At 41.6% G+C, this 27888-nt stretch overlaps 1 protein-coding gene across 1 annotated transcript in view; it reads right to left on the bottom strand.

The window, feature by feature from the left end:
• Positions 1-20839, bottom strand: part of RAPGEF5 (Rap guanine nucleotide exchange factor 5) — a 155573-nt gene extending 134734 nt beyond the window's left edge. The window contains exon 1 of the mRNA XM_053990492.1: positions 20651-20839. Within this exon, the coding sequence (XP_053846467.1) occupies positions 20651-20839 (189 nt within the window). The remainder of the gene's footprint in view (positions 1-20650) is intronic.
• Between the last annotated feature and the right edge of the window lie 7049 nt (positions 20840-27888).

Raw genomic sequence — 27888 nt, forward strand, 5'->3', positions numbered from 1 at the left:
CAAAGTCTCTGGAGCCTAGCAAGGAGTGTAATTTAGTGTGCAAGAGCAAAATTTATTCTCAATGCCCTTTTCTATGACTAAAAGAAGCTAATTAAAGAAAAGAATATCATAGAAGACAATATGGCAGGGCTGGCTGGTTTCTCTCCACCCTCTTCCTCAGTCCTACCATAGGGAAAAGCCCAGGATAAATCCAGCTTCAGGAAGGCACCAACACAGGCTCCTCCATCTGTATCCTGTGCCTCAAATAAAGCTGTAGCGCCCTGACAGTCACCCGGATTGACAGAAAGGGAGGAGTGGTGAGCCCGCAGAAGGGGATACCTTGGTTAGGAACTTCATGTTACTAAAGAAAGGAGACAGCCACCCTCCTGCTAATGATGAGTTCCATGATCAGAATAAGTATCCTGAAATACTGCTGCTGACAAACAGGTCATGTCCTCTTTACACCTCCTGCTTCAGCTTCCCATTACCGCCGCTCTTCTCCTTTGTGCTTCCACGCGTGTCCATGAAGCCACGTCCTGAACGAAGCCAAAGGGCCAACGGCTTTGAATCGGCTCATTAAATAGAGATTCATTTCAACAGAGATGGTTTCCCTCAGTGGGGTCACTGGGGAGCCACACAAACATAATCCCCAGCAAGGCGAGCAGCAGGGGCACAGGCGAGGGCTGTGGGACAAGGAGGGAGGCAGGGAGGGACAGCTGTGCTCAGAGGAAGCATTTGTTTATGCTATATTAAAACTATCCAAGGAATGATGGCATAAAGCACATCTAATAAATCCTTTTTATGTTGACAGAGCAGAGACACCACTCTGTCAACATAAAAAGGAAGTTAACTATGCTCGCAAAAAATGACAATACAAAATTCAAGGGTGTCAGCAATGGGGGGGAGCTTCACTTCCAACTCCATGTTCAGATAAATGCATCAGCTGAAGCAAAACACAATTCCCATGTCATCTACAACTGTAGACTGCATGGGCATAGTTTGTAATACAGAAACAGAGTTTAAGCAAGATTTCTCTTTCTTATAAAGAGAGAATGGACATTACAACTCATATGCTAATACAATGTTTGCAGTGAGATTTCATTAAATATGGAAAGAAATAATTAGAATTTAACTGCTTTTTATCACACTTTATATAACATTAAAATATGCAGAGTACACTTAATTGTCTATTCATGTTCCTTCGTTAACTAAACTTTATTGCAGCATTTGTGCTCTCGTTTGGCAGTTCAGCCATACATTTCCTAATGTTATCTTACAAAATTCCCAGTGCATTTCACTCTTCCTGGCTGTCAGCAACATTTCACAGGAAAGCAGTATCCTCCCTTTCTTCCAGTAAAAAAATAGGCACTGTACAGACTGTCACCACAAACATTTAACAATATTGCCATACTTAATATTTTTTTTAAAACTTAGCACCTAATAAATACAGTAGATGGTCTTTGTCATCTAACCTTGTGTCCCTGGCCACCAGCATCTGGTCTGGTTTTGATCTGGAGGGCAGCACATAAGAGAAGATGGGTAGGGGGGTTTTAGAGATTGCTACATTTTTTTTGTAGCAGCTAATATTTCTAATGATGCAAACTATAATTTGATAGTACACTATTTGCAGCTTTCAGAAGAATGTGCACTGGATATTTCAGACTACAATTAAAACGATGTTCCCAGTGACAGGTCACTGTTTATTTTCAGATAAATCTAAATGAAGACACCAACAAAACAGTTAAAAGAGAGATCAGGAGTAAAAAAACGCAGATTGTCTGCATACTTCAAAGCTTTTCAAACTACCTCTGTTGACATGTTTCTTGTGTTGTCAACAAAATAACCTCTCATGACACATTTCCAAATGAAAAAAAAAAAAAAAAAGAAAGCAGCACAGCACATCGTCTTAGCAAAGGCATTCTGAAAGCCAGAAAGCCTGACTTACAAGCATGCATTAGCAAAAAGAAATTTATGAGGAAATTGTGTGTCAAACACAAGAATAAATGCTCAGGTTGTAAAATCTTCTTCCTGGAGCTTTTGTAACTTTACCAACAGCATCCTGCACCATTTCTCTCGATTTGAATTTTGTCCTGCACAGAGTAGGGGTTGGATCAAATAATCTCCTGGAGTTCCCTTAACACCCAAATATTTCTGTAATTGTCTCCTGCTCCATCACTCCCAGACAATTTAATTCTGCTAGTCCAGCTGGCAGTACCAGGCATGGGAGAAAAAGTCTGTGGAGCTTCAGGGCAACCAGAAGTACATTTCTAGGTGCATTCTGCATTTAAAAAGAGGATCCTAAAATCACAGATTTTCATGTTAGCCTTCCACCAAAACTTTTCCCCATCACATTACCCACTGTGGCAGGTCTCAATTGCTGAGGTACCCCAGCTGTCAACATTACTGCAGATAATAGTGGTGCCAGAACCTGACCTTCAACAAGCCACATTTCTCAGAGGTAAAATATAATAAAAAATTTAAAGCAGACAATCAATTAAGTGATTCATCTCGCCTGTCACTACCAACCACCCACCATGTAGGCGTAAGTTCAGATGTTCCCTCTCTGGTGTCAGGCAAAACCAGCATGGTTGGGTACTTGACTTTTGCCAGCACAGACTCAGGAGCCTTCAGATGAACTGCCCCCATAACCCAGCTGCAAGAACGCTCACCTCCGCCACAAGAATTCTAGCAAACAGCAGAAGGGCAAAAATATGCAAGATTGTTGCAGCTATTTCAGTGAACGCAGATGCAGGAACAAAACCCCAAATATTAGCAAATAGTCAGGAAATCAGCTGTGAACGATGACGACAAATGGCTAAAAATGTCAATATAGAGTGCATATATTATTGAATAAGAAAATCCATTAAAATCTTCATTCATTCAGAAGCAATTTATAATTAAAGAAACAGTTTTATAGCTTTCAATAACTAAAGGATCTTTAATGTTTCAAGCATAAAAAGATGAAATTAAAATTCTGTGCTCTGATTATGATTTATGAAAATACCTCCCAGTAAACTGCATTTGCAGTTTACTGCTTGAAAAATGCCTGTCTTTCTGGCAACTTTCTTTAAATTTTCTTTTAATAGGCTGCACACAGATTGTCCATGATTGGGTTTACAAGTGCACTAAGGTATGCTTTTAATGCCCGTATAATTTAATGTCCCTGCTCCCAGAGAGCCCTGCTTTTACCACTGCCTGCACAGAAGGTGGGTCACTCAGTAATTTCCCAAACCTTCTTCCTACTAGGAGAGCACAGTTACTCCTTTCTGGTACAAGACATTCAAACTATTTCCTCTTTGTTTCTGAGAAATTGATTTTCTGATTTCACAAGTGGCATACTGGGAAAAGCACCAGACTGTTCAGTGTACCTCAGTTTTACTCCTGAATATGGTATGGTAGCAATGTTCAGTGAGGCATTTCCCTTCCCATGCAATGGCAATGACCATGAGCACACTCTGGAAGCACTTTGAGAGCCACAGATAAAAATCTGCTACCAGCTAAGGGCTAGAAGCTCACAAGCTCTTCTCCATATACCCAGGGAAGCCCCACTCTAAGTTCAAATACTTACAGGACATTTAAAGTGCAACAAATCTAGAGTAAAACTGCCAACTTCTGCTTTTCTTGCTTCTGAGGTTTTCTGAGAGCAGGAACAGCTTTGAGGGTGGGTGAACGAGCTCTGCTTAAAGAATTTTGCATTACAGCCTTAACAGTTTGAGGCTCTGCAGTGCTGTGGTTTGTATTGGCAGCGCTCCGTTACGTGACCTCTTGGGAACAATAATCATTTCACTGACAGTAGCTCTTGGCACAAACCAGTGCCAACCTACTATGAACCAGAGAGTGGGAGTTCTTAACCACTTCCAGAAGAACAGCTGTAATTTACTTTTTTGTAGGGAGAAACTATTAAAGCATAACTACTTTAGTTTCATGAAGCAGTCAAGGCCTCTGTACAGAGAACTAAAAAGCACTCAATACGAAAAGAAAGAATAAAGCTTTCCCTTATATCATCACACAAGCAATTTTTTGGCAAAATACATCAGGTACTCCTCAACTGCTCTTGGCAAAGCCTCAGAAATACTTGGAACTCAGCTACCAGCACCTTCAAACCATCTGCAGAGTGAGATCCACTAATTCTGATCACCTTGCAAATCTTTAGTCTGGCCATTAAAGCAGGAACAAATGAAAATTCAAGTGCAAACCGCTCCAAAGGGATGTTTGTCACCTCTGAGATGGGGAGGGACCTGAGAAACAGGGCAGTTCAAAAATATCTGAATTTTTCAATGTGGCAGAAACCACTGCATGCCTATCATTCAATCCCAACTGCTTGGCACACAGAGCAATGTGGAAAGCAGTGTTAGATATGGAATATGATTCGACCATGAAGAGTCTAGAATATATGAGCAACCACTAAAAGCTGCTTAGGTAAATTTAGCTTTCACCAGACTGAGAGGTTACAGAATCAGACAATATATATATGCAAGACACAGACGAGATTTGTATATTTCTTTTTGCCTCAGTAAAACTGCTCAAGTGTCAAGTAGCTAAGAGATGTAAATTTTACTTAGTGTGATAAAATCAAAACCAAATAATACAAATTACATATGTTGTACAAATTAATCTCATAAGAAAGTAAAAGATATGCTCAGCACCCCCACGAGGTCACAAATACAGTTCAGGCATCTTCAGACAGGAACTTCCTTTGTGAAACAGGTTCAAGAAAGGAACACAGCCTTTCAAGTGAGGCAAGACTTTCACCCTAATGAGACAGATTTCCTTAATTATATTCTTTATCCTTGAATTTAATTACCCACCTTTCTCCTGATATATATATTTATTTTCATTCTTTATTCATAGAAATTATTGTTTGCACATGTTTGATATTATTAGCACATGGATATGTCACATCAGGTTTATGCTATATTATTTTGAATTTTCTTGCTGCAGATTTAGTCACTCTAAATTTAATTTAGTCTATAAGACCTTCTTCCTACTGCTGTAGGAAGTTTGATCCCTATGGGGAAGGGTTTTCTTTACCTCTTGAGATTTTCCAGCTGGTACCAGGGAATTTTCTCTTTTTGACCTCCAGTTTTGAAAGACAGGACCTTAGTCCAACAATAGACTTTTGAAAATACCATGAATAGAATCTGTCCTATTAGGGCTCTCTGTGTTTGTTATTTATTTTCAAGACAGCATGGGCCTTCAGAAGTGATCCCTGCACCTCTCCTCAGGCTTAGACTATGTTCTGATGTACAGCCAAAGTCAGTTTAAACAAAATGCCACAAAATTTGACAAGATACTATGGCAAGATTAACATCCTCTGAAATGATAACCCCACTCAAATTCACAGAAAAAGAATATATTAAACTGTGTTGCACTAAACCTTTTGTGGAGAAAGTACCTGTGAAAAAAACTATTTTAGGCAGCCTAACTAAACAAACAAACAGAAAAATCTTGCTTCAATTTGTCCCAAATCAGTCTCTTGTCCCTCATGATGTGAATAACTTCCCTCCAGCAAAACTAGACCTGGCATTTAAAGCAGAAAGTTCCTATCCTTTTTTTTTCCATTTTTGTAATGCATTACAAAGCCTTTAAATTACTTTTAAGGCACATTTGTCTCTACAAAATAAAGATACTACTCCATAAACAGAAAAAAAAAAAACCCTCACAATTTGAGAGTCAAAGGATTAGAAGATTTTTCTACTTTCTACATCTGATTAAATTATCTGAATTAATTAACCTTTAATTACACTTGCAACTATTATGTAGTTTTCCATCCCAACAGAAGTCCCACCATATGATATCTATATCTTAGGCAAGCTTATATTCAAAAGCATATGCAAAAGAAAAAAAACTGCTAGAGCATAAATTAGCATGAAAAACATGTGTGCAGTGGAAAAACATCCACAGAATTACAGCAGAGCAGGGATCTTAGGTGAATTGTATGTTATGAAACTGAACACACGTGTCTGTAAGATGTGTCTCTTGACAAAGAGGTTGAACTCTAAGATTTCAAAGAGATCTCTGTACATCCGGTGCTGAAAGGAAAATTACTCCTCCAGGGGAACTGTTGTTCTAAAGCAGAAGTCTTTTGGCTTGAAAGTTGTGGATGACTTTTTCAAGGCTGTTTCAAAATATACAGGAGGTAGCCTGCACCTGCAGAATCTGAGACAACCACCCAGGAGAACACCTCATCCCTCACTGGAGACAGAAGCAGTAGCACTGTAACTATTTTTAAAAAAATACTCATTAGAACACGTAAGAGGGACACAATGTGAACAGAAGCTTACTTATCAGTTGTGTGAACGGGGCATACAAAAGAAAAGCAGAATAGCCTCTGCATTACTCACAGCCAAAGTACAGCTGAGTGTATCCTGAACAGAGCAACCTTACAGAGCCAGCAGAACTGTCTGCTGATGCCAGAGTACAATCAGAGGAAAGGACTCACACATCACTGCCTTGCTACAGGGTCACGTTTCCACCACCTGAGGACAGCCAGGCCCAGCAGCCAGCACTAGGAACAGCACACTTGGAGGAGCTTCTGGTTACCAGACTAAGGAGCAGCTCATGCATTTCATGTGCTACTTGAAGCTGCACCCTTCTTGCCGTGCCACACACACCAGTGTCCAGGACCCTTCAGGGTCCCCCTTTATGTACCCATGGAAAGCAGCAACATAGAATTGAGCCACCTTCTTCTGCCTCACTATGTTAAATCTTTATCCTAAGATCCTTGAGGGAGTGCTTTGTCCCCTGAGAATAAAAGGAGGCAAAGACCGACCACATTTTTTCAGGCCTGGGGCAAAGAGAATTAACTCTCTTATTCTTCAATATTCTGCATCACAGCCAATGCTTGCAACACTGATCACTTCAATATGCTGCTACCCTCCTTCCACTTACCCACTGTATCCTAGTTACCAGCCTACTCAGTTTTCAAAGTCACTAATAAACATCATTTTAAGTCAGCAAATGTTTTGTGACCTACGCAAAGCAGGAGGTGGGAGAGATGAGGAACTGCTGTCTTGAAAAGTTGGTTCAAGCAACATGCACATGGAAAATTAAAATTTAGATTGAAATCAGGGAAGAAAAATTATCCAAAGAGTTATTATATAGCATTGTTACCTCTAGAGTGACTGATCTGTCAGAGAGTAGCAGAGATGTTCTATCTGTGTTTCCATGAACACTAACAAAAAGCAAGATGTCAGTGACATCCTAACAACCTGCTGGGACACTCAGTTTACGCTCATCAATTCACCAAAGCAGCCTGGGCAAAGTAGGTAATTTCTGCTCAAACTCTTCCAACCTCTTCACCATGACAATCTCCAAAGCCCATCCAGCTCCATTGCTTATTCTGCAGCAAGGACACACGACCCAGGGGTTAAACTCTGGCCCTAGAGCAGACTGATGGCAAATCACCACTTACTGTAAGAGACTTTCATTTCGAGATACGCTTTCTTCAAAAAATAGTTGATGCTCACCCCTGTCACCTTGCTCACTGCTCCATCCTTTCCCACACTGTTTTTTAGAGGTGACTTCAAAACATCCTTATCTCAATGGAACAACCACCACAAACCACAAGGGCTTCATCCATTTTATCCAAACCAGCCTAAGTCTATGGGTTAACTACCTATTTGGTAGCTTGTCCAACACCAGAAATAACTGTACCAAAATTAAAAGGAGCTTACAAAACTGTTTGATACATAGATACATACACAGAGACTTCTTCAAAATGCAAAGCTTTCAAAAAAAAAAGATCAACAGAAAATTTTCACCTCTATCTAATCTATTTTCTGCTTTTTCCTTATGCAATGCCATAATGTCTGTTTTGGAAACTGGACACACCAGCAGAAGTTAACTGAAGAGGGCCTCTAGGACATTATTCCTGGTCAGTAAACCCTTGCCTTGGAATTCACCTCCCTGCTTCCTCCATCAGGATATGATCAAAAGATCATATGGGTTCATGAACAACAAAGTAATGGGAATGGGAACACTCTAGGGTTTGGAAGATTACATGGGAGGTTTGTTTGCATGTTTTTAGCATGCCTCATTCTTGTTGACGTTTTTAACCTCTTCACTTGTGCCAAGAGATAACAATGACTAACTTAGGAGGGAAAAAGTCATGGTATAAAGAAACAAGCATACACATACTGAAGCTGGAGTTGGCTCAGGCTGAAAAGATGACTCACAGACCCTCAGCATTTAGCTTTGTTTCTAAAAGTCAGATAACACTGAGAACTGCTAAAGCAAGGGATAAAGATGCAGTCTTTTTTCTCGCTTAACTCAAAATAAAAAAAAAGGAAAATCAGGTTTCCATTTCCAGAAGTTTCATAAAATTTACCATTAGCTTTTCAGTGACCAGGGACAGTTTTTAACAAGAAATTATTGTCTCTGGATAGTTTCTTGGAATTATTTCTATTTACAGAAGGAACAAATGTAATGTTTCCGTATCGACTCCCACCATCCTGCCATAAATTTTCCTGTAACATGTTTTGCTATTCACAAACAACTGAAGTAGGTACTTTTCTACAGCCAAAATAAATGTATTCTCAAAGAGCCTAAGTTCATATTGTTTTTAATCAGACCACGACTCTGATTTTATAGAAGTATTGCTCTGCTAGCTACACTTTTCTGCTTAAATGCAAAAGACCACTAACTACAAGGACATTTTGTGTCTCTGTTTTTAATGAAATGCTTTACAAGAATAGAGAACAAATTCCTGTAATGTGACATTCTTCAAAAGTCTTTGTTGGTTTACCTGCTAGATAGGTTTGTTCCTAATTGCAGTTCTGCCATAAAGTTGCCTAAGCAGAAAACTAAAAATAAATTATTTTAAAAACAACAAAAACCAACACTTTTCTTCACTGGTCTTTCTTCTTTGATGTATTGGAGCAGTAGCTACTTCTTAACAGCTTTTTCTCCACTCCATCACTAGAGCTTTTAAAGAAAATATTGATAGGAGCAGAATCAAGAGAAACTCTTGAAAAGAGCTCTGCTCAGAGATTACTTGACAATGTTGTTGGTTACTAGTCTGTGGAAAACCTTCCAAACACTTGTCCACCCACCAAACAGGAGCTTCACTGGTCATGAATATTCTTACATTCCTTAGAAGAACAGCAAAGCCTTTGACAGAGTATGTTGCAACAAACTCAAGACTGACGTGCTATCAGCTGCTTTTCTCGTATGTTCAGAGACCACCTACACAGCAACACTCCACAGCTGTACCTGCAACTTCAACAAGGACAGTGTAGACTCACCCTAGCATAGAAAACTCCTCAAAGGAAGCTAAAGCAGTCTTCTGTGTGTAGACAAAATATTGCAGTTGATCAAAAGCACAGAAATAATCAAGGACAAGAACAGGATTAAACGGACTGTTTTCATTGTGAAAAGGAAAACAAAGATGCCCCAACATTGTATCTTAGGTTGGATGCTGTTTCATGAAATATATTTATGATGTCAGCATTAAGATAAGCAAGTTTTGCTCATACAAATTTGGTTAGTCACAATCAGAAGCCTATAAACAGCTTCAAATGGACCTAGTCAAGGTAGGTAAGTAAACAGTGCTATATTACGTTTATGCACATCAAAAGCAAGGAAAAGTATGCTGACAATTTATACAGCTTTAAATTATTTATATCAGCTAAAAGAAAGCAACCTGAATGGCTGGGAAGACATTTTGTATGAAGAACTAATCAGTGGCCCCAGGAGCTCTGCAGAGATAGCAGATTGTTAGGATGAAAATCCTACATGATGGGGAGAGGGAGGAAATTGCATGATTTATATAAAACAGTGGTGAAGCCTCATCTAGAATATTACATTCAGCACAAGCCATCACTAGTTCAAAGGGACACTGCAGAACCAGACAAGAGTTCAAAACAAGGTAACAAAAATGATTACAGCATGGAAGGAGTCATCTAGAGAGACTGGAATTGCTTGCTTGAAAAACAGCTGTAAAAAAGAATAAAAAGTCAAATGTACAGAAGTTGGAAGTTCCCTGCCTCATAGGAACAGAGGAAGGGTCCCTGAAATTTAAGGTAGAATATTCAAAACTGATCAAAACTAAATGTTTTCATCAACAACAGAATAAAACAAAACTCAGTTTTCCTTCCCTTGTAAAGTTATTGTCAGCAAACCCGACAGAGAAGCTTTGTAAATTTATGTTCCAAGATGAGTCTGAAAAAAAAAACTATCCAGATTCATTAAAAGACTGGCTTTGTAGATGCACAACATGAAAAGCTGTAACTAAAATGGTTAATGATAACAAGCCCCCAGCACCAGAGTATAAACTATCTGACTACTTGAAACTAGGGGGAAAACAAACAAACAAACAAACAAAATCCAAAACAAAAAAAAAGTGTGGGAGACAAACAATACAGCATTTGCCCACACACTCTCCTGAAATCACAAGAAACATTATATTATATTCTAAAACTGTTACCTGTTGGATTAACCTTAAAACTTATGTGTACAGGACTAGATGAACCATCATCTTGACCCATTACAATATGTCTTTATCTTCTCTAGGTTCCTCTGAAATAATTGCTTTGGGTTTTTTAAAATAAAACCTCCACCAGTATAGTGTAAATATTTTTTGCCACACTGAATTGCAAATGATCAGTTTATAAATGGAACTCTTTAAGCAGGCCTTCAGGTAAATTCTCAGTTTATGCATACACTGTAGGAACTGAGGACAGATATCTGAATGGAAAAATAACAGAGACATCACTCCGGCTATTCAGCTTGGAGACTCACCAATATTAATGCATGTCCTGGCAACCTAAGAGCCCTATTGATTTGCAGCCATTCATTCAAGAGCAGTGAAAGCCATAATTAGATAAATAGCTTTGGTAAAACTAATCTGAAACTCATTTGTTTTGTTTAATGAGATAAAACAAGAAATTAAATATCTGCTTAATGTTCCTCTTAGTATCCTTCAGTACAAGAGTAAAAATATAAATAAAGACATATTAATTTGAGTGCCATTATTATTTTTTGCATTTTATATATTTTGTTGCAGCAATTGCTATCAAAGGCCATAGACACAAAGACACTATTTATGAATTACTGTGCTCCAACAGGCTGAGCATTTTTATCAATCACTTTTATACATGTGGAAGAAAGAGAACAGGTCTTTTAATCATTTGCAGACATTCTTTGAGCTGACAGAGTAAAACTTTAAGATGGTCTGCATGGTATAAGTTTTTCAAGTATCAAAATTCCAACTTTAACATGATTATGCCATTCTTTGTGAATGGGAATTAAACTCTGTTTAAGTTTTCAAAAGTGTTTATAACAGTTAAATCTAACAGGATTATTAATTTTTGTTTCTTAAATAATTTTTTCCCAACAAAATGCAAGAAAGGCTACTTTAGAGTATTCCCACACACAGACCAGTGCTAGCACGGACAGATGCTACAGTTTATCCTGCTCAAGTCAAAACACACTTAAGCTTAGGATAGGTTGTGTCCTCCTCTTTCTTCTTTGGCAGCTAACTACTAGATTCTGTTCCTTTTAGGGCTTGGCTCTCCCACGGCCTTCCTTAACAAACACCACACAACACAGTTTGTCCTGAAACACAGAGTCAGCATCAGACTCATTGCCCACACCCCCAGATTTATTTTTACTGCCAGGAGGCTTCAGGCACTGCAGAAATTACAGACCACAACAAAGCACTGGATTGCACATGAACTGGGATCAAGAGAAGGTCTGTGATACATTTGTCTCATTCCTTCAGCCACCCAATAAACAACTGCTTCCCAACTTTCAGAGCTAACCGTGTGTGTGTGCACTGTTTTTCTTGTGTGTGTGTGCACTGTTTTTCTCCCCTTCTTTCCATATTTAAAAAATCAATTGATGTATCACTGAACTGCATTCACCTATGGGATGAAATGGAGCATCTGCTCAGCAGCATGCAGCAGCAGTCTATTGCAGCAAATGATTACCACATCCATCTGAAATTACAAAGTGTTTTAACTCCACTGAGTCTAGCTCTCTTAGTGAGAACTTGGCCAGAAAACCACAATTAAATGCTTATCATCTTAAAAAACTTATAAACAAACCCCAAACACCTGCTCTCTCTCTCTCTCCCAAGCCACATCAAAAATTCTTGATGTTCACAAGTGGTCTGGACCTCAATTTTCTGTTGGGGTTTTTCTGTGGGATTTGAGGTTTGGGGTCTTTTTGTTTGTTTGTTTGTTTGTTTGTTTCAGGTTTTAACCCAAAATGCAGTACTTCCTCCTCCTCCTCCTTATTGACCTACAAACTGCACACCATCTACTTCATCATGAAGAGCATGGTTTGACAGACATTTCTTCCACCAGTGGCATCATTTCAAGCAGCCACTGGTGCCACTCATTCTACAGTCAGAGTGCAGATGCTGACACATGCACGACCTGCAGAAAGGCTCAGAAGGGGCAGCTGCTGGAGAAGCTACCACAAACACACACACACACACACACACACACAGAGAGATAAAACACACTCCATAATTAAACAAAAGACTCTCAACTATTTCTTTCTTTATTGCTCTAACTCATGTATCCCATGTATGCCTCAGTTATATAAAGGCTTGAGTAGGAGGTTCAGGAAGGAGGGAAAGAAAGGCGGTCTCCTCAACAACCAGGAAAAAGAAAGTTGAAATCCTGACAATCAGTATTTCAAAAAAAGGAAATAATCTGGCATTTTAAGATTTAATGGGTTAATTCAGTTCTAAAACTGAAGGCAGAAGATCCTTTCTGATGCTATGAATACACATCTACTGCTATTTATAGAAATTGAAGGGTTTTTTTCTTCTTCAATCAGCAGAATATTTTCTTTTAGCGCTATAAAAAAGTATATTGACTTTGAATCAGTTAGACCACTGTGTCTCTCTGCAAGAAAATATCTTTCAAAAACAGAATTAATCAGAGAAAATTGTATACCATAGGATTTAAATCATTAAATTAATGACTGACCCTAGCTTAATACAATGTCTGTAAGAAGATCATCTTACAAGGTCAGACTAACCCAAACCAAACAATAATAAGTTAACTGAGTTAAAAGACATAGTGACAATTATGAAGAGCTATTGCATTTTATACCTAGAATTTGCAAGTACTCACATCCTGCTTCCATGGCTTTTGACTTTAGAGCCCAAATTACTTCTTTTTTATCCTTAAACTCATGCCAAAAAGACAGGTGTAACAAAAAATGTTTAAATAAAAAGGTGTCATGGATAAAGTTTATACCCCACATACTGGATATATTCTGCTTTGCTTTTTTTTTGCTTTTTTTTTTTTTTTGCTTTTTTTTTCTTTTCCCCTTTTGAAAAGCTATCACTGTCTTTTCAGCATTTTCATCAGTATAAAAATGCACAGCTTGTTTTGCAATTTCCTCATGGCACAAATGGAATTCAAGCCACTAGGGACATACAAGTAACAACAGCTGAATACAAATCTTAACAGAGTTTGTCATAATTGTACAGTATGGTGTTGTTCATCCATCCTGGCAGCTGGGAAATCTAGTGTGAATTAACCAATAATACAGGTTTGTAATCAAGCAAATTAAAGTATAAAATTCCACTAAGTGAATTTTGTTTATTTTCCTGTAAGTATGTAACTAAGGGGACAATCAGCTCACTTTAAACCAAGAATTTCAAGAGGATGTAACAGTAGCAGAAGTTTTGCAAATACACTAATTTTACTTCCAGTGGAGTTGATCTTATTTCCTACACAGACTTCCTTGATAGGTTTCCAATCCACAGCAGTACCACATCTGAGGATCTGCAAGCTATATCCCTTAGGAAGGGGAGCAAAACCAAAAGTGAAACCAGAGAGATCCTTGTCCAACCAGACAAAAAATGCAAGGCTGATCAAACTTACTTCTGCAGTCCTTAACTGAAGGTGTATTTTCAACACAATAGGCACTTAAAGTCTGAGCACAGGCAAAATGAGCTCAAGGTATTTTCAGCTGGAGCTCAATTAGCAGCATGGGAAAGAGGTTACAGTGAAGTCTGGTTTATGATAGGCAGGCCAAAGAGAGGCTTATCAGGATGTGCTCTGGACCAAAGCAGAGAAAGGAAACAGAGTTCCTTTCCCATAGTTTAAAGCAAGCTGCTGCATTTTTGACATGTCAAGGAATCTGTGTTAATTTTATGCAGCTTCCATGAACATAAGCCACATGATGGCACCTATTCCCCACGCGATGGCAGCGGCACCAGCTAGTGCTGCATTTGGACTTTCCTAGGGATGCTAAAAAGCAGCTGACTGTCAGTCCAGGAATTGCCAGCCTCACTCCCAGCGCCAGCATAAGACCACAGGCAGTGGGCATCATCCTGTCAATCAGGCTAATCCCCAACCACAGGGAGAAAAATAGCTTTGCATGCTGCAAAACTTACTAGGTTACTTCCTAGGGCAGAAGTATGGGTTTACTTTCCATTTCATTCAACTGTAGTTAATTAAATACTGGCATAATTTCTCAGATGTCATAACACATGGGTTAATTAAGAAGTATTCTCAATTTAATAATTCTCTGAAGACTGACTATGAAACAAATTATTATCCAAATAAACACATGAGACACTGAAATTCCCCGCCAGCTACCATGGTCACTGTTGCTAAAGTTATTTTATCCATTGCTCAATATTTCATGTGTCATCAATTACAGAGCTGACAAGTTTAAGGATACTATATGTGATATGTGAAAGATAATTATCTAAATTGAATACATCTAGCAGGCATGCATAATAATCCTGGCTACAATAGGAAAAATTCAAGACTACTTACCACAACTATTTTTAGTCACTTAATAGCTGCTAAAGTGATGGGGGTATTAAGTTACTGAGTAGAACCTCTGTGGCAGACTTGAAAGTAAAATGTCACCAATATCAATCAACTTCAGTAATACTTCTGACAATAAAACTTCCAACCCACTGAGTCAATCCAGCACTTTTGTGTGCTGATTTCAGCCAGTACAGCATCTACACAAAACATCGCTGCACCTTTTTAATGCAGAAGAAATGTCAAAATTGAAGTCTCTATAATATATAAAAACATAGATACCAGTGAAATTATTATGATTTTTTTTTCTTCTCATTAGCAATACTGGTAAAAAGAGCATAAAGGTGCTAACGAAATGTGTTGATGGCACAAAATTGGAGGTATTGTCAAAACCCATGTAAACAGAATGGTGTACTGGACGATTAGGAGCCTTCAAGACGTGTAATATTAGGAAAAGAGTGTAATTCAGCAGCATGAAATACAAGGTTACTCAGGCACCATGAAGATGAGAAGCTGCCAACAAGGATATGGACTGTGATAAATGTCAGTCATTTGTGAGAGGATTATCTGGGTACAATGCAGATCTATATGCTCAGCTCACTCAAAACCTAAATATCCACCACCACCATGATGTAGGAAGGAAGGACCGTAAATTTCCTGTAAATTCTGAGTGTTTCCAGCAGCCAGTTTCTAATGTGTTGGCAAAACCTCATCAACAACACTACAGTCTTCCCAGCTGCCAAATGAATTTATTAGAGAATAGCTACTCAAATGACACAAGCAACTGAAAGCTCCTAACAGGAGATGAAGAAAAGTTTAGCAGAATGTAGTTGAGAGGACCTGATACTTCATTTAATTAAACCAGATTGCATATAGTTTGATTTTTCTCCTCTGCCAAAGAGGAGTTGTCTCCAACAGCACGACAACTGCTAGTGCCAGAATACATGATAGATATCCTTAATGCACTCCAACCCTCCAACTATTTTCAGCTTGGGAACCTTCTGTGCCTGGTGAGGGTTATGTATCCTCAACACATTTCTCTTCCATGAACTTCTCCAGACTCAACCTGAACTCATGTAGACTTTTAGCAGCTGTATGGCAGCTTCTGTAGTTTATTTTCAACCTGTAACCCTGCAGTCAGTTACATCCTGACAGACATACAGCAAAGCAGCTGCTCAAGACAAAGCTAAGGTGAAGACAGTCTGAGAACATTTTCTGGCCAAAGACCTCTAGGAACCTCACAGAAGTAACTACAAGGTCTCAAAAGAGAAAATAGTCATGGTATCTCTTCAACTTTGATCAAGCCAAAAGGTTCATCCCATGACGAAGGTTTCTACAGACCAACAGGATCTTTCACAATATCAGAGTAACGGGGTTTGACACCATGACATCCAAAAGGTTTTCCAGATCCACTATTGTGACAAAGAACAACACTGATGCTCACGTATAACAGTATTTATCTGTGTGTAAATGTGAACCTAGAAAGTAGAAGAGGTGATTAAAAAGGTGTGTGCCTGTGTGTGTACAAGACAATTCCTCCTCCTCCTGAGCACTTCCAGTGTTAGGTCCATAAAGAATGAAACTGAGTGTGGTGAAAACAAGTTTTGCCATGATGGAGCGGCCTGCAGGGCCTCCTTGCTGGTGCTCCCAGAGGCATGGAACTGTATTTCATCATTAGCCACGAGAGAAAAGGGAAGAAGAGAAGATATCTTCAACAGGCAGCAGGAAAAGCAGCAAAGACAGTTCATAAGCAAAGTACTCCTGCCTACTACACGTAAGCTCACCACATAACTCTAGGAGGCAAAACTGGGAAACAGAAGGGTCTTTCCAGAGATTTTGAGAAAGGACATGGCAGAGGGGAACAGTTCCACAGGGTGCAATGACCCACTATAACAGATCCCTCCTCCACCTCTGCACAAGCTCTGACACACACCCACAGCAAAGGTTGCATTTTCTGCTATTTTATCCAGCAGAGGATGATGAGTAAAACCTACACCTTACAGCTCACCATGCAAATGCAATCTAATCATCCATGCCATCTTGTATAACTGTGCTACACCTGCCCTAAGAATGAATTTAAGAAAAAAACCATCAAAGGTCAATGTACAGTTTGAAGTTCAAGAGCTTTAAAAGAAACATTGGGCTCCCCCAGACAAGGAACTGGACATGTGTTTTATCTAAACGACTGAAGCAGTGGAGTGTATTCATGTTTACTTTCCACAGCACAGAACCATCCAAGCAGGATGGTTACTGCAGCTTTTTATACAAGGTGCTTTTCCATCTCCAAGTTCTTTACATGTATTAGTACTGGACATATCCCAAGACAGAAAACAAAAAATACCTATTTGCTCTCCAGTTTTGGGGGTCGCTGAACTGAGAGTGAAATCTAATTTTGTTACACTGTATTTTCAATTATCCCCATCTCTGGTCACAATTTTCAGATAGTCTAATGTGAAGGGCGAAGGACTGAGATGTCCAAACAGATTGAAAAAAATTATTTCACCCCATGCTGATTTTCAAAATGTAATCAATTATTTTAATGTATACTACCCTCTACTATACAGTGCTTTCCTCCCCGCCCCCCCGCCCCGAAGCCCAGGAAGTATTTGAACAGCATGAAGTGAAGTACATCCTTAAAACAATTATGATACCCTTAACACTTCCATTATCTTTTATTATCCATAGTCCCTAGGCATGCACACATGTAGATTATCTGTGCTTTATAGATGTGGAAGCGAACTGCACTGCAGGCAGTCCCTGAGCAAGTCAGCATCAGAAGCAGAACCCCTGTTCAGGGGTCATAATGTTTTTCTAGGAAATTAAGCAAGCCAGTATTTCAACTGGTCAGCATTTACTTGAAAACAGCTCACCTAAGTGAGCAACACTCCTGATGAGAACAGCTGGACAAATAAGTCTCTCAGCTTGGTGTTTGAACAAGCAAAAAGGCACAAAGAAAAGTCACTGTAGAGGAAGAACAGACTAAGTTTTTTTCATAAGCAAACAAAACCCTCTGAAAATTAACTTTGGATTAACTTGAAATATTTTGTTGAGGTGGGAAAAAAAAAGGAATCTTTGTTTCATATGTTTGTGTTATCCTTTCTCCAACTTTAAGACTTTAAAATTTTAGAGTCATGTTTAAAAGGGAAAGTATAAAAAAATCTGCATTTTATTGTTCTAGCATATCCCTTTTCTCTCCCAAATACTCTCATTTTTAGGGTTTAAGTTATTCATCAGATTAAATAGAAGTATGTGAAAAGTGTGATGCCCCTAAAAGTCTGTTTCTGGGGAGAAAAGGCACATGCACAGAGCAGACAAGAATCAACACAGGGCACTACTAACAAAAACAAACTGCTCCCTGGATGATCACACATGTAGGGAGACAATCCATGAACTTCAGGTGCCCACTTTATCTCCAAAGGGAACAAGTGAATTAACAACGCTGCTGGACTCTTTGTACCACCTGCTCCTTGGAACACCCACTAGGCACTTATCCTGCTGAGTAATTCCACCTGAAGGATAGTCCCTGCAAACCAAGGGATGGCAGAGCACAGCATTCCCACTCTCCACATGGGACCAAGGCACTGGTCTGAAGGCCCTGCTGTAGCTATACAGCATCTCCACACAGCATCTCCCACTGATCCAAAGTCACAGAATCATAGAATGGATTGGGTTGGAAAGGACCTTAAAGACAATCTAGTTCCAAGCCACTTGCCATGGGCAGGGACCTTCTGCTAGACCAGGTTGCTCAAAGCCCTATCCAACCTGCCCTTGAACGTTTCCAGGGATGGGGCATCCACATCTTTTCTGGGCAATCTGTTGCAGTGTCTCACCACCCTCACAGTAAAGAATTTCTTCCTAGCAGATCTGCTGGGTTGACTCCAAACTGCCTTACAGACTCATCATCCTCCCTCCAGTCTTCCTACCAAGACAGATGGTTCAAGAAAAACTTTACAAGATGACCCACAGGGTACCAGGAGGTGAAGCCATAGGTGACACCACCACTAAATCTGTCACACTGTGTTTGCTGGTCCATAACACAGAACATCAGCAAAGGCAGGCGGAGTCTCGCTGGAACTCTGTGAAACAAGAGAGAACCAAAAGTTCATCAAGCACAAGTGAGGAGCTGTATGACCCAGGAGCTACCCAGGCTTCTCACTGGGGTGTTAACTCACCCACAGCAAATATTTACAGAGTAACTGTTGTACCGCTCGCTTGTCAAATGCTTTCAGTAGTGCTGAGGAATAACCACGAGAGTAAACCTGAGGCTGCTCTGCATGGTGTCTCTCTGAAGTGTCATGAATTTGTTTTGTTAAAACAGTGCTTCAGACCTGCCTGCCAGCTAAAGCTGTCACCAGCAGCAGTTCTGCATTGCTTCTCTCCTCCTCACTGCACACTTACTCCATTTCTTTGGTAGCATGCTTCTAATGAGAAACAAACCACACTCAATTCAGAAAAGGACTTTCTCCATTGGAAGAAGGATATCTGTCACAAATATCCTCCTAGGGCAAAGCAAGACTTAGCTGATTAACTGAATCCCCTTAGCTCTGTGTTCATATGGACAACTCGGATTGTAATCAGGTGGATTACTAATTCACCAGAACAATAAAAATCATTAGGCATCTCAATACAGGTTAGCCTTTATTTTGTGTGTTGAATGTCCTGGAGGAAAGAAATTACTGTAAAACTGGAATTCTGAATTCACATTACTCAAGAATTCTACTGTGGATTTATAATTCTAATTCTACAGCTATTCTACTGTGAATTTATATCCTACCTTAATCCTAATTATCTTCCTTACATATATATCCTTTAATAACAAAGCATTCACCCAGGAAGTTTGGTTTGAAATTCACACCCTGGTATATTTCACAACTTCCCCATGCAGAGAAATCATTTATTTACATGGGCAAAGTACTGCAAATTTGATGAGGGTACAAACACACACCATGCTGACTTCCCCCCAACTTTCTGCACAGGTGTTTATCAGTGCACTGAAACAAAACAGCAACTCGCCTGATTCCCAACACAGACAGACCCAACCCCATGTGGATTAACCCACCCCTTCATTTCGACTGCTCAGGAGACGGGTTACAATCCAGTGTTGGCCTGCAAGTAAGGTCTGACCAGATTGACTACCATTGATCTGATGGCAATGCCACCCCCTGATATGGCTTCAGTCACAACTGGGAGAGTTCAGAGCCGCGGGCAGCTGCTTGCCACTGCAGTTCCCAGCCGTGGCAGTGTCAGGCTGTCCTTCACCAGAGCACTGACTGCCCTGCGGAGACACACCCCCAGCCTTTTTAAAAATGGGTTCAAATTGAGTGAAATTTTGACGGGGATCTCGGTCATGCCCAGCTGACCCCACGGCCTCACTGTCAAGAGAACGCGAGGTTGAGGGCCAGGTGTGTGCACCCCAACTTCATCCCAGCTTCACACGCCCCAGGGCACGCTGGAGTTCGCTGCTGGAACGCGCTCGTGCACTGTACCTACTGTCCGCGGAGAGCAGGCATCAGCCCCCACGAGAGGAAAAGGACAGAGGGGGAGAGCCACTCGAGGAACCCGGAGATGGGACAGGGACGCCTTCTCACCCTGGTATCTCATGTGGCACCAGAGCTGGCAGTGGCGGCCGGAGCCCGGGGCCCCACGCGGGCACCTCTCCCGGTGGGTGCCGAGGTGCCGCCCGGCTATCCTCCCTTCCTCCCTCCTTCCTCCCGTGCCACCGCTCGGCCCCGCGCGGGGCCAGCGCCGAGAGCCCGCGGCCTCCCGCGCACCGCGGCCCGGCCGGGGGCGCTGCGGGCGCCGCCCCGCTTGCCCCGGGCACCGCAGCCCGGCGGGCAGGGCACGGCAGGGCAGGGCGGGGGCGCTGCCCCGGGCCGCCGGCGGCTCCCTCGCTCTCTGCTTACTCACTCACTCACTCACTCACTCACCCGGCCAGCCGCGGCCGCGCTTTTCCTCCGCAGCGTCAGCCCGCTCCGCAGCAGCGCCGGCAGCTCCCGCAGCTTCTGCCGCAGCTGCACCGGCGGCGGCGGCTCCTGGGCTCCGCCGCCGGGGCTCCAGCTTCGGGCCAGCTCCGCGCCCTCACACGGCGACGGCATCTTCACGGAGCCCACGGCCATGCCGCATCCCGGCCGGGCTGCGGCGCGCAGACCCGCTCGCTCGCCCGCCCGCCTTCCCCCGGCCGCAGCCCCAGCCGCGCTCCCACCCACAGGCAGGCACACGGCGGGCGGGCGGGCAGGCGCTCCCCCGCACGCAGCGCGCAGCACTCGCGCACCTTCCCCCGCACGGCGCGGCCCCAGCGCCGCGGGCAGCCCCGGGCGGCGCAGGAAGCCCCGCCGGCCCTGCACCGCTCCCGCCCCGCGGCTCCGGCGGTGATAAAGTGCAGGTAATGAGGAGGGTGGAGGAGGCGCAGGCGGGAAAGGCAGAAAAGTCCTGTTAACTCCTTTGCGCTCAAGGATCCGCCGCCCGGGCTGTCCCCACCTGGCGCCCCGCACCGACCCGCACCCACGGCGAGAACACGTGAGAGAGCGGCCAGCCCGCTCAGAGACGGCGGCTCCGAGCCGAGGAGAGAGGGATTCGGGCTTCTCCAGGGTCTGGCTGGCCTCAGCTTCCTCCTGGAGGCTGTCAAGACGGGGCCGGAGGAAGTCCCAAGCAGCCTGGTGTGACCCCCAAGCACTGAAGCTGCCTGGACTGGAGGCCTCCTCGCGTTCCCACTTGCCCGAGTTACCCTCTGGTCCGGAGATTATTTGTGGCTGGAAGGGGTGAAGACCTTCTCTGTTCCCTTCCCAGTGTTTTTTTTTTAACTCAAAGAGGTGTTTCATCCTCCAATGCCAGCCAGCATTGTTACTGGAGAAACCAAGCAGTTCATCCCAGGTTAATGACTTGCTTCCAGTCATTCAGGTAATCCCTGCAAGAGAACTCTCAATGACAGAAACCAATTCCCTTACTATTTGTAAAAGACTAGTCTAGAATTCAGTTCCATGAGTTATAGGGACTTTATTTAGTCTCTGGAGCCTGCCTTTTCTAATTCATGGTACAGAAATTGCTTCCTCTCTGCCAGACTCTATTCTCTCTTATTTAGATCGCAGAACTGATGGTAATGTAGGTTTCCCTTACATATATCTTCTGCCTCAAAGCTACAAATAAGGCTGTCTTGCTCATCCAGGATGAATTTACCAGTGCCTAAATTCTGAGTAAATGACATTATAGTCAAGCCAATTTCACAGCCATGTTAGAGAGAGCTAACATGTCCCAAGAGGTCCCACTGGTTTCAGGACTCACCCTAGTACTCCTCCAACGCCACAGGGAATTAGCTTAACCATTACACTAACCTTGGGGGGAAAAAGTAATAGGTTGTTTTCACCCCTGATATGCTCCCTAGACCAGCTCCTCTGGGATCACAGGCTCACCCACAGTAGAAAGATATGCCCAGTCTGTGTCAGGGTGCTGAGATAGAGAACAGCTTCTTCCAGCATCAGTGTGACATTGGATTATTTGTCACCTGAATGCAGGAGCAGCCTGGCTTTTCAGCAGCACTGGCCTGACCACAGGCTGCTGTGAAACAGTGATCCCACCTGCAACTCATGGATGTGTTCCTCCCTTTGCCACCCTTTTGTGGGATCTGGTAATCATCAGACTCCATTCAGCTGATAAATCTGGTGGAGAAATAGCACCTCAGAAAATAATGGATTTTCCATTGGCCAGACAGCTGAATTGATCCACCTTGTGACCCCACAGCTGCAGGATCAAGGAAGGCAGAAACCTGGAAGTGAGGTAAAGCAGAACTGCTCCTTTCAGTAACAGTTAAATCAACTTAACTGCATCCTTTGTGGATGGTTTGATGAGAATCAGGCCAGCCTGGGTACTCTTGAAAGGGACAGGGTTTGCTCCAGCCACATTCTGGCATCACCTCCTTTCTGCTGCTATTGCCCTTTATATTAGCCTGTAAAGGATCTGAAAAGTTAAGTGTAAAAAAATAATCACCTATTTTAGCAGAGTGATACAGCCCATTGCAATGATGCCTATTGCTGACACAAAAAAAACAGAGAAGAGACAGGTTAGTGGCAGCCTTTAGACAAAAAGTGTGCTGCAGTCCTCAAAATGCCAGAGAGATCTGGGAGTCCCAATTGGCAACATTGGCACCAACACTTTTGCAAGGACAAGGGTGATTATGACAATCCCAAACATTGTGGTGTCCCAAATATTTCTGTTATTATACTTGATTTGTGCTTTCCAACTGCCCTGCAGTGTAGTTTTGACAGCTGTGTTGCCTGGCAGCCACTTTGTCACAGCTCAGGATGTAATTATGAAGAGAAGTGTATCTACACCCAAAAGAATAATGGATCCTTAGTCTGTGGGCTTCACAAAAGGACCATGTTCTTTGTCTGAGTCTTTAGGCACTGCTACAATACAAGCCACAGTTAAGACAACTCAATAAAATGGGACTTAATGTGACAGACTGGAGTATAACCAGAAGTAATTTGATTATGTTAAGAAAGGGTAAAATGATGCCAGTGCTCAAAATTTTTTGTGTTTTAACTAAGCAAGATAACTAAGCAAGTATAACATGTAAACAGTGTCGAAAGAGAAATTAATATGCCCTGCAGTGTGTTTAAAAATTATCAGCTGCCAGACAGCATAATATGGACTATCAGTTCCAAAAAAAATGGAAGTAGATAGTAGATAGGCCTCTCTAGTTCTTGTTTGGATCATTCCAGGTTTTGGGAGGATTGCGGTAGGAATTGTATAAAATTTAATTTTGTGTTGCTTTTTTTGTTAACTCACTGAAGGTTTAGCATGGTGAATGAGTCTGGATTTTTTTTCTGCACAGGAAAGGGATAGGGATCAGAGAGCAAAACTAGATCTGGTCAGGTGGTATTTGGCAAAACACCATTTTTTAAAAAACCCAGAACAGTGTATTGCAGCCAAAACGTGTTCAGAGCATCTTGCTTTCAGTGAACTGTCACTGAAGGCCCAGCAGGCTCTGAGGGACTGTGGTCCCTATTCTCAGCAGGTTTGGCCTGCAGGTGACTGGATTTCCTGTCCCTCATAGACACCAGCAATAACACTAAAGGAATATCAGATCCACTGATCATGTGCAGACATTGGAGATTTCCAATTCTCCAGATTCAACACTTATAATTTGGTCCAATATAAAGCAAAACTATGGACACACTCTATCTGGTGCTTTCTAGCAAAAAATCTAAACTTGAATGTACCTTCCAGAGTGGAGTCTGGACTAGGCTTTGTTCCCTTACTTGCAAGAGTCTTCATATAAATATAGAAACATCTATGTTTAAATAGATACAGGATGGAGTCTGGAGACCTAAACAACTCTACTGCACTTTGCAGATGTGGAGCCTGGGAGTGTCTGCTTTTTGAATGTGTTTGTTTTTCTTTCATAGTGTAGCACAATCAAAAGAAATGCAGTAAAAACAATGCAAGCTGTTTCATGCCTGTATGTGTTTCACATCAGTTTTGAAATACATCATCGCAAAAACAAAGAATTACCTGGTATCAGACATTTCCTGACAAAGCATAATAAACTCTTCTTTTGGACTTAAAAGTATTAGGAGTTCTTGACTCTGTTGGAATAATTGATGGATGCCACTTCAGTTTTCCCTGCATGAAGTAAGGATAGGCAGAGCAGAAATAGAATTGCAGACAACTGGAGTGCAGGAGCCATATGTCATTGACAGGCAGCAGTCCTTTCTGAATATTTAGTCTCCTTCACCTGGCAGGAGGCATTTAGAAGAAAGCAAGTTTTTTTCCAAAACAACACCACCCGCCACACAACCAGCCAAACACTACTTCCCCTTCCCCAGGCAGTCCTGCTGGAGTGGGGATGGGGGTGGATGCTTTCCTACCCTTTCAGAAAATGAGTTGATTTCCTTCTCCCCATCTCTTCAAAAGATTTTCAAGATTTCCCCATCTCTTCAAAAGTGCAAGCACATTTTTCTTCATAACACCTTTTTCCATTCAGGAGGAGGTGAGCTCTATACTGCCCACCTTCTGTACAACATCCAGATGAACATCAAAGGAGGTCCCTTTCTGTGGGATGCTCTCCTGACAATTGTATCCTACAAATTTTAATTTGCCAAGTGTTACTCCAGACCCAATGCACGTGAATTGCAGACTGCCCTGTCATGCTCCGAGATCCTGGCAGCTCTCAGGCTCCTGACATGGAGAAGCTTGGCCTGGCAGATGTTTGTTTCCAGCTTTAAACACAACATGTGCAATGACCCTGTAAAAGAGAAAGCCTGGGGAAGGCTTTGCTCCATTCTGCCACTTCAGTGCCTCACAGCAGTCTCTGGACACATTTCCCAGTCCCAAGAAGGGGTGTGTGCCTCTCATCATTTCACCCACAGCACAAGGGCAGCAGGTGACATTCAGCCACTGTGCTGTGAGCTGGAGATAACACTGCAGAAGTCTGGGCACCTCTCACCTTTTTCTGCTTTGGCGACTCTTCATTGGTTCATTCAGCTTCAGAACAAAACCAACCTGTCCACACCTCAGATCTCCTAGGGATCTGCTTTCTGGCTGAATAACTTCCTTGAGACTTTTCTGAGTCGGGCTGAATAACTTCCTTGAGTTTTTTATCTCCCTTCCACCTGATCAAAGAGTAGGACCTCAGTTGCACCCTAAATATTGAATATCACCAATTTACTATGGATATAAATAGCACAAATTCATTATCCTATTGAGGGCATGTATGTGGGTAGTGTATACTTTAAAAAAATTATTTAGTTCATTTCTCAAGTAATTTTTTTGAAAAACAGCTTAGTACTGTATCATCATATAGACCAAATATTCAGTGACCAAAGCTCAGAAGTACTGCGTGTAGTTTTTCCAAAATGTGAAAGATCTGCAAAATGTAATGAATGCTCATCAGCAGAAAGATACCAAAATGGGAATAAAGATACCAAAATGGGATGAGGAAGCAGGAAAACAGTGCAGGGTGTGACTTGAAAGAAAGCAGAACAGGAGAATAACTACAAAAGAGAGGGAAGAGGTTAAAGATAAAGGAGATGTATGAGTAGGTGAAATATTTCAAGTAGTTTCATGATTTTTGTGACTCATAGCTGGAAGATCTGAAGCTGCCTCTCTTAATTCAACCCCCAGTTTTCGCTTGGCAGCCTGTGAATGTCTTCAAGTTCAGCATCTGACCCTTTCTCCCTGCACCTCACTAAGGGCTGCCTGCCACTCTGCCCCCAGCACCTCTTCCAGCCTTCAAAACTCTCAGATCATCTTCAAATGGCTGCTCAGCCTGTGTCCTGCCCTGAATCATCCACGGAATTGAGACACGATCCCTGCTACTGACTCTTTGGCACTCAAAGAGAAGAGAACTCAGGAGCATCCTGAGCCACTGGGTTTGTTGCTGCTGTGCTTTGAACCCGAATTGTGAGGACAGGTGTGCAGGAGGGTGTTTGAAATCTTAAATGGATCTCTTTGCATTTCCTTTAGCAATTTGGCCTTTTTTAAGAATCACTGAGCCATGATGACAAGCGCAAAACTAATGTAAATACGGGATTGTATTTACATTGTTTGGTGTTTAGCAAACTTTTGCTTTCATACAAACCCAAGGAAGAATGCATTTGCTGTGGTAACTGTGATTTGCCAGAGCTAATGAACCTGACTCGACTCTTCAGTTCGATTTGTCTTTTTAGCATACTTGGTAGCAGGGGACCTTATGACCCCTCAGGGAAATTAAAACTCTTAAAGCTCATCTATCTGGCCTTTTCTGTCAAAACAGTGTTGTCATCAAGCTATTGCTCTTTCTCTTACAGGCCAAAATTCAACTCCAAAGCCAATAAGATCCTCAATGGAGTTTGTTCAGTTTGCTTGGTTGGTTGGTTTTTAACTAAACATAGAAATCTCAAAATGGCAAATCAATGTCTTTTAATTAAAAATTTAAAAAGAAAACACAGAAATGAACCCATGGAATCAGGGAGTTTTTTCTGACAGTTACAACTGAAATTCAAGTTCCTTTACCCTCCAGACACATAGGCATATACATAATTTTTTTGTTTAATGTGCAATGTGAGAAGCTTTACATACATTTACAGAAGAGATTGTGTAGGAAATTTTAAAAGAGACAAATTGCAATTAGGTGCTAAATTCTCACAGGCAATGGAAGATTTCCCCTGTGTGATTAATGGTTAATCTGCAAATGCATCTTTTCTTCCTTAGCTGTTAAATTCTCTGTTTATGTTTAAATTCATGTTTTCTGTTTTAATTCGTATTTTATGCTTCTTCTCCATATGTGGGTGAGGAAGCTTTAGCTTCATTTTGCAAAAGCTGTATTTAAGATACTCTGCTGCCTCTTTGAGCATCTAGATCTCTCTGTGAGTCTTCAAATGCTTAAGCTCATCAAGCACATTTGAAAGGCATTGAAATCCAAAAACTATTAAGTCCTTAAAAGTATTCTGAAACTAGGCAGCCTGTTAAGAGCTGTGGTTAATGCTTCACTGAGGTAAAAAGTGCAGCACTTCATATGAGACCTCAAAGTCCAGATAAGGTCTCAACCTCAAGACACAAATCCATACAAAACCAGGATTCATTGATCCCCCTGCTGAGAGAGCCACAGCAAAAATGAGAGAGAGAGGTTTTTATAGCATACATATGCCCACAGTGTCTACTCAGCTTTCGTATGAGGGAGCTACTGTAATGTAATGACTTTCTCATATGATTATATTATCATTTGCAAAAAGAGATATTTGCATACATGTGTACACAGATATGAAAGGTCGCCTTTTGTTTTAATTACAGTGTCAATATCTCTTTCAGCCTCATTGTGAACAGACCTTAGCCCCACATAATTTCTTTGATGAAGGAAAAATACAAAACATTTTGAGTTTTCAGCATAAACCTGGATCTCTGTTGACAAGCTTTTCCCAGGGATAGTAACATCAGTAAAATATTTTCATTCCAAGTTCCTGAGAGGTTGGAAAAATCAACAAAAGAATAGCATGAGATAGATTGCCAGAAATAATATTACCATTTTAGACATGAAACCATCTCACAACATCATATGAGTATTGAAATGCTCCAAAAAAATTTCTTTAATTTGATTTGTTTGTATTTGTTCTGGGTTTTGTTTTGTTTTAACTATGGCTGACTTTTCCTGCTGAATTAGAGGACTGCAACTATTGAACAGAAACAGGGAGAG

This window comes from Vidua macroura, chromosome 1, assembly GCF_024509145.1.
Source record: "Vidua macroura isolate BioBank_ID:100142 chromosome 1, ASM2450914v1, whole genome shotgun sequence".
NCBI lineage: Eukaryota > Metazoa > Chordata > Aves > Passeriformes > Viduidae > Vidua > Vidua macroura.